This window comes from Lepidochelys olivacea, assembly GCF_965140295.1.
Source record: "Lepidochelys olivacea isolate rLepOli2 genome assembly, chromosome: 9".
Classification (NCBI taxonomy): domain Eukaryota; kingdom Metazoa; phylum Chordata; order Testudines; family Cheloniidae; genus Lepidochelys; species Lepidochelys olivacea.
In genome coordinates this window covers 9,789,220-9,802,816 of record NC_140419.1, presented here as the reverse complement: position 1 = coordinate 9,802,816, position 13,597 = coordinate 9,789,220, and the positions used below count along the sequence as shown (strand labels likewise).

Here is a 13,597-nt window from a genome sequence, read left to right as displayed (position 1 = left end):
CTACTGGGACCTATGCTATCTGTATCCATTAAGAAAGCTATCTATTCAAAATCAGTATGGATTAATGGAGGTTTGCATTCCAAACATAATAGTTTTTCTGTTCCTTCGGCTGTTGCAACACGTGAACTGTTAACCCCAGATTTTTAAATTCCTGCTTTGTTTTATTTTCAACTTGTTTCCTCCTCTGTACACACCTGAGGAATTGTACTTAAGGCACTAAATTGCCAAGCTGTTATAGAAATGGAAAAGATTATCTTCAGCCAGATTCTCAGAGGTGCTCAGCACCCGTAAGTGGGGGCATATATGGGAGCTGAGCTCTTGAATTGTAAAATGTAGGCACCTCGGTTAAATAGCCAAATTTTCAAAACTTCATTAAGATATCTAAATAGGAACTGCTGGATACTAATGAAAGTTTGACCCCTAGACTATACTCAACCCCACACTTCCCACTGCCAGTGCAGAATTATACTTTGTCCAGTCTAGCTTTAAATGCTTCTAAGGAAGAGGCATTCTCTCTTTCTCTTGAAAGTCTGTTGCCGATCCACAGTTAAATATTGTAGATTTCACTGTTAAGACTTTTTTTTACTCTTACTGAGCTTAAATATTCTTTTCCTTAACTTCCATCCTCTTTTTCTGGAATGAAAGTGGGTTATGACATACATGTGCCACTTTTCATTCTGTAAATCTTTGCATATAAACTAATCCCACTAGCCTCTTAAGGATTTCTGTAGCACCACCACCCTAAGAGTAACTGTAGGAAGAATTGTCGAAAGGTCTTGAATATCCTGATGCTCATCTAGTAGCAACTCTTTCTGTGACAAGAAAAAGCTACACAATGTTAATTTATTATGGTGACTGTGAAGAGCACAGGACAGCCTGCTTGAGAAATATACCAAGTAAATAGTAGATCGTCATCTATTGTTATAGTATGTGGTTAGTTCACATAAAAATCACGTAAGGAACATGAAATGATATACACTTGTCCAAGTTCCATTTGTAATTTGTGCAAATAATTCTAGCAGTGATACCTTTTACAACCTGTTTTTAGAAAAAAGCATCTCTCTAAAACTGAGCATAATAGGTAAATTCTAGGGTAGATGGTAGATTTGCACATTTTAAGTAAAAGGGTTTTTGTGATTCTGTATGCTTTATTGTTGCTGTGCATTCCCTTAACATATTTCTTTGCTATAAACTGTCATTCAAGTATAAATACAGTAGTATTTTGGTCTAACTGGTCCAGGGGCCTTGAGTGAAGCTGATTCTCTAGTTGTCAGAAGTGTTACCTCCTATTGGTATCAATAGCTACTGGAGTCTTTTAAATGTGAAAGTGTATAGAAGATGTATATTTTCATCAATTTACTTTTTCTGCAGCGTTTACTCTAATTTCATTTATATTTTATGTCCTAAATATTACAGGAATCATGGGGAAAGAAGGAAGGCAAGCTGTAAGAAACAGTGACTATGCAATAGCAAGGTTTAAATTCCTCTCCAAGTTGCTTCTTGTTCATGGCCACTTTTACTATATTAGGATAGCAACCCTTGTACAGTACTTTTTTTATAAGGTAAGTCTATTCAATGTGCCATTGATGTTCAGTAGAACTAAGCATTCCTTTTCCTAGCATAAAATGTGTCTCAGACTTTAATTCTTGCAGTTAAATCATCAGGATATTAAATATCTCCCATTTGGGACTATCTGGGTGTTATACAACAGAGCACACCTGAAATGAGAGACCCATTTTGCTTCAGAATTCATGTGGAAAACTGCCCACTGGAAGTATCTTTTAATATTGTGGCAGAGTTCACCTAGGCCAGTGTGCAGCTGTTGTTACTTTACCAACTTGAAATCCAAGTAAATTTTAAAATGAGTTAAAAGTCATCTTGGGTACTACCCTGAGCCCAGTTCGTTCCTCTGTCAGTTTTTGTCATCTACAGTCATCTTTTCCTATTTTAAAAAAAAAAAAAAGTTTATTCTTCTACAGTCGATTGTCCCTTTTGTATTCCAATGAGGGATATGTGCATGTGCCCTTGTATTGCCTTGTGGTTTAGCCCAAGGCAATAAAGGGCAGGCCTGACCGACCGCATCTCCAGTTCCTTCTCAGTGCCACGTGGTCCAAGTTGGAGCTTCTGCTGATCTCTTGTCCTTAGTGATGCACTTTTGAAAATTTTTACCAAAATACTTCTTATTTTTTTTATGGTTGTAATTTGATAATTCCTTGGGACACCACATTGGCATTTTTTCCCACCAAATTATTCCTTCCCACACCACAGTTCCTAGGTCTGGGTTCTGGAGTATGCCAAAGATGCCAAGATTCAAAGTCTGTGCTTTCTGCCCTGGCTCATTTTCCATCAGCGACAAATGCCAGTGCTGTTTGTACTGTTTGGGGGAAGCCCACATCACCTTCAGGTGCAGTATCTGTCTCTCCTTCCCTGCCTATCCATGGGAGGGCCAAGCTCTCTACCTCAAGAAACACCTCACGGAGGTTGCCATGGCGCCAAAGTCAGAACCTGGCCAGGGAACCCCCTTTGTACATCAGCCTGAACAATCCAACAATCCAGCCTGTACCCCCTACCACAGAGCTCCGTGTGGATCTGCCGGAACCAGTGCTACAGACTCCAAGTCGGGGTCTAGCCATCAGCCACAGAAATATGTGGAGAAGCATAGTAGTAAGTCTTCCTTTAAATCCAAGAAGGACGCTGCATGGTCCACAAGTTCCAGGCGTGGAGGAGCTACACGTTCCATGGTGCAGAAGAGAGACGGGAGGCCACACCGCTTGCCAGATCGACCGGTCCCAGCACCAAACCCCTCCAGCATCCTGTGAATTGTTGGTCCTGAGACGGATCCCTTTACTAGTTCCGGTCCTATCAATACACGGGTCATACCGTTGACTCCGGAGAGACTCAGAAGTGTTCCCAGCCCTCACAAACTGTTGGCTCTGGAAGGAGCCAGGTTTCTGCATGTTCCAGTGCACTCACCTCTGCAGAGGGCTCCATCTCCTTCCCAACATCTCCCGTCTGCTGGCCGTACCTCTCTTACACATCTTGTTCTGTTGGTACTCCCATTTGTGCAAGATTCCGACTCCTCTGAATCTGAGGGATCTGGACGTTTGGCACAGTGTGCCGCTTCCATTCCAGAAACATGACTACCAGAGGGTTCTGGTGGCTCTGTGGCAGTTTCCCCCTTTGCCTTACCCAAGAAGCAGATATCCGGCTCCTTGGGCACAAGTACAACAATAGGATCAATCGGGTTGGCCAAATTGGAGCTCCTGGCCCCAGTATTCGCCTTCGGAACAGTCTTGTCTGGCTTGTGAGAACTCCTCGGTTTCACCGCCCTATCTTTCATCCGGTAGATGTTTGGAAATGGGGTTAGACAAGGCACCGATCGGCCCGGCTCTGACAGTAATGGGGGATCCAGGGAAGATTCCCTTTGTCGTCTCCAGACGCGGCTGTGTCGTCGACACTGACCTCCCTGCTAGATGACTATCGTCAGTTTCAAGAACTCCTATGGAGAATAGCCAATACCCTTGATACCCCACTGGAAGAAATGCAGGACACTTACCACCAGTTACTAGACATTCTCCACACATCAGTACAGGCAAGGGTGGTCTTATCCATCATTGATGGGTTTCTTCAACCAGCACACATCATGTGGCATACCCTGGCCACATGTGCATTGACCGGAAAGAGGGCCAAGAAAAGGTACTACATTCTCTCCCCCCCGCCCCCAGTCAGAATTTTTATTTTCACACCCTCCACCTAACTCCATGGTAATACAAACTGTGTTGGAGCAGACCAAACAACAACACCCATGCTCCATCCAGCAGACTGGGAGCGTAAGAGACTGGACCTCATGGGTCAGAAGGTCTTCTCCTTGACTGGACTACAATTCTGGATCTCTAACTACTTGACACTGATGGCCAAGTATACACTCTGGCCGGATGGAGAAATCTGAAGATAAATTACCTCAGCAGGATCGTACTCAGTTCCAAGCAATTTTACAGGAAGGGAAGTTGGTGACCAGGACCATACTTCAGGCTGCAGTTTATTCAACAGACACACCCTCTCTTGTATTGGCAACTGGAATTGTCATGAGGAGTTAATCCTGGTAACACTCCTCCTCAGGTTTGCCTAGAAAGGTACAGAACACAAACAAGGACCTTCCCTTCGGTGAATCACACCCCTTCATCCAGAAAACTGATGATTTCTTATGCTCGCTTAAAGAACCAACTTATGATCCTGGGGTGTATATACACTGGCACCAAAGAGAAAATGTTATTACCTACCACCAGCCCAGTGCTATAGAACTCCACACTTCTACCACCAACAAGCCTACTAACCTTTTCAGAAGCAGCCTAAGGTACCCAGAACCCATCCACTGTTCTGGCAGCACAGACCTCCGCACAACACACTAAGTCATAGCAAAAGCGATATTTCTTAGTGCGCCTAGAGAGACATCAACCACTCCGTACACTGAGCTCTTACCCTCCACCCCTTTCAGGGATCGTCTCAAACCCTTTCCACTAGCTTGGAGAGCTATTACAACAGACAAGCAGGTCTTGGACATCGTTCAGTGGAGCTACACTGTGGTGTTTATGCCGACACCTCCTCCACATCCCCCACCCTGACCACCCAGAAGAGGTTTCTCTCACAACAGTATTCTTACCCTAGAGGGTGGACTGCCTTCTGCAGAGAGGAGCAGTGGAGCCAGTCCCTGCAGCCTTTCAGGACACAGGATTATATTCCAACAATTTTCTGGTACTGAAGAAGAAAGGTGGATGGAGACCAATTTTGGATCTCTGACACCTCAACCGTTTGATTCGCAAGCCATAATTCCATGTGGTCACCCTTGCAGCCATCATTCCCTCACTGGAAAAAGGCATATGGTTTACAGCTCTATACATGTAAGATGCCTACTTCCATATTGGCATACATGCGACCCACAGAAGGTTCCTGAGGTTCAAAATACACTAAGTGCACCTGGTATTGCTCCAGGGGAGGACTCGGTGCTCACTCACTGGGCAATGCTCTGGTCATCAGTTGGTCAGACCAGACGAACTACACCTTCACCCATACACAGACTCCTATCCCGCATTCTCCATGAACTCTGGCAGGAGAGAGCGTCGGCCATTCTGATCGCTCTGTTCTGGCCTCGCTAATTCTGGTTCCCTCTTCTCCACATATCTAAACAACCTCCACTCCTACTACAGACATTTCTAGAACTGCTGAGACAACACAACATTTGACTCAGGCATCAAAATCCATGGATACTACACGTGACAGCATGGGTTTTGGATGGACACCTCCATTAGCACGAGAATGGTCATTAACAGTGCAAGACATCCTCTCGAATAGCTGAAAGGACTACATAAGGTGATCGTATCAGGCCAAATGGACATACTTCACCTGCTAGGTCCAACAGTAAGGTCTTGCACCCGAAGCTGTGCGCATCCCTGTGCTCTTAAACTGTTTCCTCCTCCTGAAAACCTCGGGATGTGCTCTCAGCTCTGTCAGAGTGCATGCAGCCACCATTAGTGCTTTCCATCCTTGAGTGGAAGGGCGTTCAATTTTTACCCACCCCTTGACTGCCCGATTCTGGAAGGGCCTTTTGTGTAAATATCCACTCATTCAGCCTGTTGTTCCCCAGTGGGACCTCAGCCTATTTCTTATCTCTTTAATGAATGCTCCCTTTGAACTGCTGGCCTCCTGCCCTCTCTCTCTCTCCTCTCCATGAAGGTTGCTCTTCTTGTTGCTATTACCTCAACAAGGAGGGTTGGTGAACTGAGAGCTGTGATGGCACCACGTTCCATAAAGACAAGATCTCACTGCGACTGCATCCCAAGTTTCTGCCAAAGGTGGTTTCCCAGTTCCACCTCAGCATCTGACTACCTTCTTTCCAAAACCACACGCCTCAAATGAGTAATGGCAGCTTCCTTCCCTCAATGTGTGTACAGCCCTACCTTTTTATCTACAAAGGACAAAGCCATTCCAGAAGTCTTCCAGGCTATTTGTCACCATAGCAGAGAGAATTAAAGGACAGGCCATTTCCACCCAGAGAATCTCTAAGTGAGTCTCAGGGTTCATTGCACACTGCTATCAATTGTTAGAGCACTCCCCTGAGATGGGATATGAGCCCATTCCAGGAGTGCGCAAGCATCAACCACAGCCACTCCTCACGACATGCCTCTTGTGGACATGTGTAAGGCGGCCACGTGGAGTTCAGTACACACCTTTTCCTCTTGCTATGCTCTGGGACGTGATTCTGTGATGGACACCTCATTCAGCACAGCAGTCCTCTGCTGTATGATTCCACCATCTTCCTCGCACCATCCTCTCTAGGTACTCCTGGTCAGTCACCTTCAATGGAATACAATAGGGACTAGCATTTGAAGAAGAGGAGGTTACTTACCTGTAACTGAAGGTTCTTTGAGATGTGTGGTCCCTCTCTGTATTCTAGGCCCACCCTCCTTCCCCTCTGCTGTGGATCTGTAGGTCTGTGGTGAAGAAGGAACTGAAGACAGTCGGTCCACCCCACCCTTTATCACCTCAGGCGAAACCACAAGGCAATACAACGGCGCATGTGAAGGTCACTGAGCAATACTACTTTGAAAAGCTCTGGGCACATGGTGCATGTGCATAAGCCTCAGAAGAATACTGATAGGGACCATATATCTCAAAGAACCTCCACTCACAGATAAGTAACCTCTTCTTTCCTCTCTTGCTGTGTGAAAGTGCCATACCAACAGGACACTGACTATAGAGGAGTCGGAGTGAAAATACTCTGCACAAAGTGCTGTTAAATGCCCAAGTAAACAAGCTGGGATGGAAATTGAGATTTTTTTTTAATTATTATTATTATTATTATTCTTACATCTTTCAACAAGGGCTTGTCTACACATAGGGCTGGTCTATACTAATGCTGTAAGTCAACCTAAGTTACGCTACTTCAGTTACATACGTTATGTAACTTAGGTCAACTTACAGTGGTGTCTACACTGCGCTTTGTCGACAAGAGACACTCTCCCGCTGACTTACCTTCCGCCTCTCGGGGAGGTGGAGTACAGATGTTGATGGGAGAGTGCTCTACCATCAACTTAGCTTGTTTTGACCAGACCCGCTAAATCAACACTGCTGCATCGATCACAGAAGTGCCAATTTAGCCGGAAGTATAGACAAGCCCACACACAGTTTTTGTACTGCTGTACCTATATCTGTTTAGAAACCTGTATCATAGAATCATAGAAATATAGGGCTGAAAGGGACCTTGAGAAGCCATCAAGTCCAACCCCTTCTGCTTAGGTAGAACCAAGAAAACCTAGACCATCCTTGTCAAGCATTTGTACAACCTATTCTTAAAAACTTCCAATGATGAGGATTCCACAACCTCTTTTGGAAACCTATTCCAGAGCTTAACTACCCTTAGAGTAGTACCCTTAGAGTTAGAAAGGTTTTTTTCCTAATATTTAACCTAAATCTCCCTGGCTGCAGATTAAGCCCATTACTACTTGTCCTACCTTAAATGGATATGGAGAACAATTTATCACAGTCCTCTTTATAACAGCCCTTAACATATTTGAAGAGTATCATCAGGTCCCCCCAAGTCGTCTTTTCTCAGAAGTAAGCATGCCCAGTTTTTTTTAACCTTTCCTTGTAGGCTGGGTTTTCTAAACCTTTTTTCCTATAGTTAAAGCAATACAACCACTGAGTCTGGACACAGTTATATCAGTGGGAAAGGTGTTTATATTGGTGTAAATTATTCTCATAAATATATTGAATCTTAGGTGATACCTGTGAGAATAGTAGATAGTAAGATGATTATGTTTAAATTGAACCTTAATTCAAAAACAAGATCTGGTGCAGGGTGAAGCTTATTACTTTGCTTTCCAAAGTGGAATGCCCGCTTCATAGAAGTCATTTTTTTCAGGTCTGAGTGTTGGGGGCATATACATTCTAGGACTAACAATCCTTTTCATTTTTGTTTTTCAGAATGTATGCTTTATTACACCACAATTTTTATATCAGTTTTTTTGTTTGTTTTCACAACAAGTAAGTATTTGATGTTTAACTTCTTTGTATATGGGAGGGGATGTTAAATGACTAGATAAATGGGGAGGAAAGCAGTAAACTTTCTGCAGAAATTTTGTACGATTTGGCAGCTGAGTAGGAATTTTTCTTTTTGTAAATTGCATATTCTTTAGCTTGTTGCTTTATTCTTTTTCAGATATGCAAAAATATATTAAATGATATGATTTTATTTCCTTTATCAAAAATGTCTGCTGGCTTTTAAAAATGATCAGCCACCTGTTTCTTAACATGGCACTTCAAAAAAAAAAAATAGCTTTCTCTTCAGAAAAAGTGTCTGCTGTGTGACAGCTACTTTCCCACAATAACTGTATGAATCAGTAGAGCAACTTCATGGATATTTTATTTTTCTCTTTCACCTCCAAAGTTTGTCACTTCTTTAAACTGAATTGATGAGCTTGTTTTTCCCATGTCTAAAGAGAACATAATTGTGGAATGAATAAAATTACACTATTGACAACCCATTTTCTCTGACCAAAATATCTCATTTTTTGAGGGCATTTTTAACTCTTTGTAGTGCCTTTCCCGCATTATGGACAAATCAGCTTCTGCTGTACAAATGATGGACTTCAAGTGAACAACGCATTTAAGTATTACCTTAAAAATAGCCAGCCTCCATTTTAATGTTAATGGTCAGTAAAAAGCAAGGTAATTTTCTAGAACAAATCTAAAAAGTTCATTATGTCAGTGAGTTACTGTTTTCCACCCCAATTAAGTCACTTCTGCTTATCTGTCGTAAATTATTATATAGCTGTACGGAGTTTATAAAATAGCAGTTGCTAGAGGTTGGGGATCTGAACTTTTAAAGCTTTGGGCCATGCAGATTTCATCTCATGGGAAAGTGGTCTGGAGGACAGTGTGGAGCAGAATTAGGCACTAGTGGCTGAAGATCAGAAAACTGGGCCAGTGATGGAGGTCTCGTTGTCTCTGCACCACCTCTGACATCAGTTCCTGCACAAATAGCAGATTTTATTGTTAACATCATAAGTAGCTTGTTTGTTTTTTTCTTCCAATATCTAGTACATAATCCTAAGGCTTTTAAAAAATGTAATGGTTTACTTTATGCACCAAGATTTGTTTAGGTAATTGGTTTTTGCATTTGAATGTCCCTGCTTTTATTGCTTACATGTAGTTTGTGTGTAAATTTAATCTTCAGATTATGCCAGTTTCACACAGTCTTCAACTTTACAAATCTTTGATTAGATTGTTTGGATATCTGTCAAAGCCAGTCATGTCACAAATCAGAGCTTGTGGGAAAACACACATCCTCATCCTCCTCTCCGCCCCCCCCCCCCCCCGGCACGGAATCAAAGGAGAGCTAAAAATCTCTCTTGCTCCCTCTTGGGAGTATAAATTCTATTCTGAAAACACCATCCCTTAGTATCCTGAAGACTAAGGCCAGGTCTACACTATAAACTTACATTGGTATAACTGCGTTACTCGGATGTGAAAAATCCACAAACCTGAGCAACACAGTTATACTGACTGTGACCCGGTGTGCTTGGGGCAGCCCGCACTGGAAATGCGAAGGGCAGGGCAGGCTTCAAAAGGGAGCGCAGATACTCCCAAGACTGGTGGATAACACTGAAATTAAACCTCCCAACCAGTCACAAACTGTGCTTCTGATCCCCACACTGGTTATCAAGAAGCAAAAAAAGAAATCGCACAGCCCTCTTATTGCATTCCAGTTCTCCGGTTCCCAGTTAATACATAGGTCCCGTACAGTGAGATGTTATTTTAAAAACTCTGCTCACATATACAAAATGTTCTGCTGACCCCAAAGGGTAAGCCACTTTACCAGCTCAGTATAGGTTTGGATCTTACCCAAAATACCACATTGTCAGCCAGTCCTTTAGTGTCTAAAACTAAAGATTTATTATAAAGAAAGAACAAGAAGAGAGTTGTTAAATGGTAAAACAGTCCTATACATACAAAGACTTCAAAGTCCATATATCAGGTTCCTAGTAGTATTGGTGAGTTTGCTGGCTTGAAAGTCCCTCTGGAGCACATCCACAGCTTGGATGGGTCATTCAGTCCTTTGTTTAGAGCTTCATTTGTAGAAAAGTTACTCCAGAGGTAAGAGGCAGGACTGAAGACAAAGTGGAGAAGATGCAGCTGCCTTTTATAGTCTTTTGCCATGTGGCCTGTGCTTCCTTTGTCACAAACACAAGCTGCCTAGCACATGGCTCGGAAGCCTTAGAGTTCTGTCCATAGGCATGCCTTGCTGAGTCATAAGGTGTATCCCTTGCCTTCTCTCAATGGGTCAGTTGTATAGCTGATGGTCCTTAATGTGCCATCAAGCAGGCTATGCAGTGCTGATGCCAAATTGTCTGGGGATGTCACCCAGAAGCATAGCACAAGTTTTGTAATACAGACATACATACATATCCACTTAAATGTATACCCCAAAGGAAAAAAAAAAGTAGTAAGAGAACCAGAAAAGAGCCACTGTGGCTAAACAACAAAGTAAAAGAAGCAGTGAGAGGCAAAACATCCTTTAAAAAGTGGAAGTTAAATCGTAGTGAGGAAAATAGAAAGGAGCATAAACTCTGCCAAATGAAGTGTAAAAATATAATTAGGAAGGCCAAAGACTCAAAAAGTAATAGCAAAACAAATGTTAAGTACATCAGAAGCAGGAAGCCTGCTAAATAGGCTGCTAGTGGGGCCACTGGACGATCAAGATGCTAAAGGAGCACTCAAGGACAATAAGGACATAGCGGAGAAACTAAATGAATTCTTTGCGTTGGTCTTCACAGTTGAGGATGTGAGGGATATTTCCAAACCTGAGCCATTCTTTTTAGGTGACAAATCTGAGGAACTATCCCAGATTGAGGTGTCACTAGAAGAGGTTTTAGAAAAAATTGATAAGCTAAACAGTAATAAGTCACCAGGACCAAATGGTATTCACCCAAGAGTTCTGAAGGAACTCAGATGTGAAATTGCAAGACTACTAACAGTCTGTAAGCTATCATTTAAATCCGCTTCTGTACCAAATGACTGGAAGATAGCTAAGGTGACACCAATATTTAAAAAGGGCTCCAGAAGTGGTCCCGGCAATTGCAGGCCGGTAAGCCTGACTTCAGTACCAGGCAAACTGTTTGAAACTACAGTAAAGAACAAAATTGTCAGACACATAGATGCACATTGTTTTTGGGGGGAATAGTCAAGATGGTTTTTGTAAACGGAAATCATGCCTCACCAGTCTACTAGAATTCTTTGAGGGGGTCAACAACCATGTGGACAAGGGGGATCCAGTGGATATAGTGTATGTAGATTTTCAGAAAGCCCTCACTAAAGGCTCTTAAGCGAAGTAAACAGTCATGAGATAAGAGGGAAAGTTCTCTCATAGATTGTAACTGGTTAAAAAATAGGAAACAAAGGGTAGGAATAAATGATCAGTTTTCAGGATGGAGAGAGGTAAATAGTGGTGTCCCCCAGGGGTCTGTACTGGGACCAGACCTATACAACCTACTCATAAAAGATCTGGAAAAAGGAGTAAACAGTGAGGTGGCAAAATTGCAGATGATACAAAACTACTCAAGATAGTTAAGTCCCAGGCAGACTGCAAAGAGCTACAAAAGGATCTCTCAAAACTAGGTGACTGGGCAACAAAATAGCAGATGAAATTCAGTGTTGATAAATGCGAAGTAATGCACATTGGAAAACATAATCCCAACTATACATATAAAATGGTGGGGTCTAAATTAGCTGTTAACACTCAAAGAAGAGATCTTGGAGCCATTGTGGATAGTTCTTTGAAAACGTCCACTCAATGTGCAGTAATAGGTAATAAGGTAATTAAATAGGTAATAAGACAGAAAATATCATATTGCCTCTATATAAATCCATCATACACCCACATCTTGAATACTGCATGCAGATGTGGTCGCCCCATCTCAAAAAAGATATATTGGAATTGGAAATGGTTCAGAGAAGAGCAACAAAAATGATTAGGGGTATGGAACAGCTGCCATATGAGGAGAGATTAATAAGACTTTTCAGCTTGGAAAAGAGACGACTAAGGGGGCATATGATAGAAGTCTATAAAATCATGACTGGTGTGGAGAAAGCAAATAAGGAAATGTTATTTACTCATAATACAAGAACTAGGGGTCACCATATGAAATTAATAGGCAGCAGGTTTAAAACAAACGGAATCAGAGTGGTAGCCATGTTAGTCTGTATCAGCAAAAAAAAAACAAGGCGTACTTGTGGCAGATAATGCACAGTCAATCTGTGGAACTTCTTGCCAGAGAATGTTGTGAAGGCAAAGACTATAATAGGGTTCAAAAAAGACCTAGATACATTGATGGAGGATATGTCCATCAATGGCTATTAGCCAGGATGGGCAGGGATAGTGTCCCTAGCCTCTGTTTGCCAGAAGCTGGGACAGGGGATAGATCTCTTGGTGATTACCTGTTCTGTCCATTCCCTCTGGAGCACCTGGCATTGGCCACTGTCGGAAGACAGGATACTGGGCTAGATGGACCTTTGGTCTGACCCAGTATGGCCGTTCTTATGTTCTTCTATCCATAACCCAAAATACAAAGGTGATACAAAACACACAAATGAGATTATCATATCTGGCAAATTGTAACATCTTTGCAGATATCTTACATGGCATATCTGGCATAACTCATTGCAATTTTACAATATTGGTATTCATAATATCCTAAAGTGTTCCCCAGATTCCATACAACGTCATGCTGATCTAACCTCCAGAGTAGACAGCACTGTTTCGATGGGAGGGTTTCTCTGAGCAACATAGCTACCGCCTCTCATAGAGGCGGCTTAGCTATGCTGATTGGAGAAGTTCTCCCTTCGGCGTAGCGCCGTCTTCACTCAAGCACTACATCGGCGCAGCTGCACCAGTGCAGAGGCGCCGCTGAAGCGTTTTTAAGTATAGACCTGCCTGAACTTGGAAGATTACTTCACATTTGCATAGGAAAGAATGATCACAAATGTCCAAGCTAGAACTTGCTTAAATTATTAATTCTTCGGGGTAGGGGACTGAGTTTTTGTTCTGTTTGCACAGTATCTATCACAATGGGGTCCTAGTCCATAACAGGAACTCCTCGGTGCTACAGTAATACAAATAAAAAATAATTGTAATAGGATTTAACACACAGTGGAATGCACTTTCATGTATACACTGTATATTAAAACAGATTTAAATAGTGCAAATTCACATGAGATTAGGTGGATTTGCTGCTACTGTTGCTTTTATATATCTGTTCTGAAACTCTTTCCACTCTTTCCATTTTTGTATTTAAAAACTTAAACTAATTAAGTGTACTTCCATTTACAGACGCTCTATGACAGTGTGTACCTGACTTTATACAACATTAGTTTCACTTCTTTGCCTATTCTGATGTACAGTCTTTTTGAACAGCATGTTCACCCTCATGTGTTACAGAGCAAGCCAACACTCTATAGGTATGCATACCCTTTGTAACTAAATGTGGACCTAGTAGAATGTCAGTAGTAAAACTTACTAATAAAGTAAAATAAAGTGATGTCT

At 42.2% G+C, this 13,597-nt stretch overlaps 1 protein-coding gene across 4 annotated transcripts in view; it reads left to right on the top strand.

Moving 5' to 3' along the window:
• ATP11B (ATPase phospholipid transporting 11B (putative)) overlaps positions 1 to 13,597 on the top strand; it is a 123,991-nt gene that overhangs the window by 82,444 nt on the left and 27,950 nt on the right. For all 4 annotated transcript variants that reach the window (XM_084640014.1, XM_084640013.1, XM_084640016.1 and 1 more), the window contains exons 22-24: positions 1,417 to 1,562; positions 7,981 to 8,040; positions 13,385 to 13,512. In XM_084640014.1, coding sequence (XP_084496140.1) covers positions 1,417 to 1,562; positions 7,981 to 8,040; positions 13,385 to 13,512 — 334 coding nt within the window. The remainder of the gene's footprint in view (positions 1 to 1,416; positions 1,563 to 7,980; positions 8,041 to 13,384; positions 13,513 to 13,597) is intronic.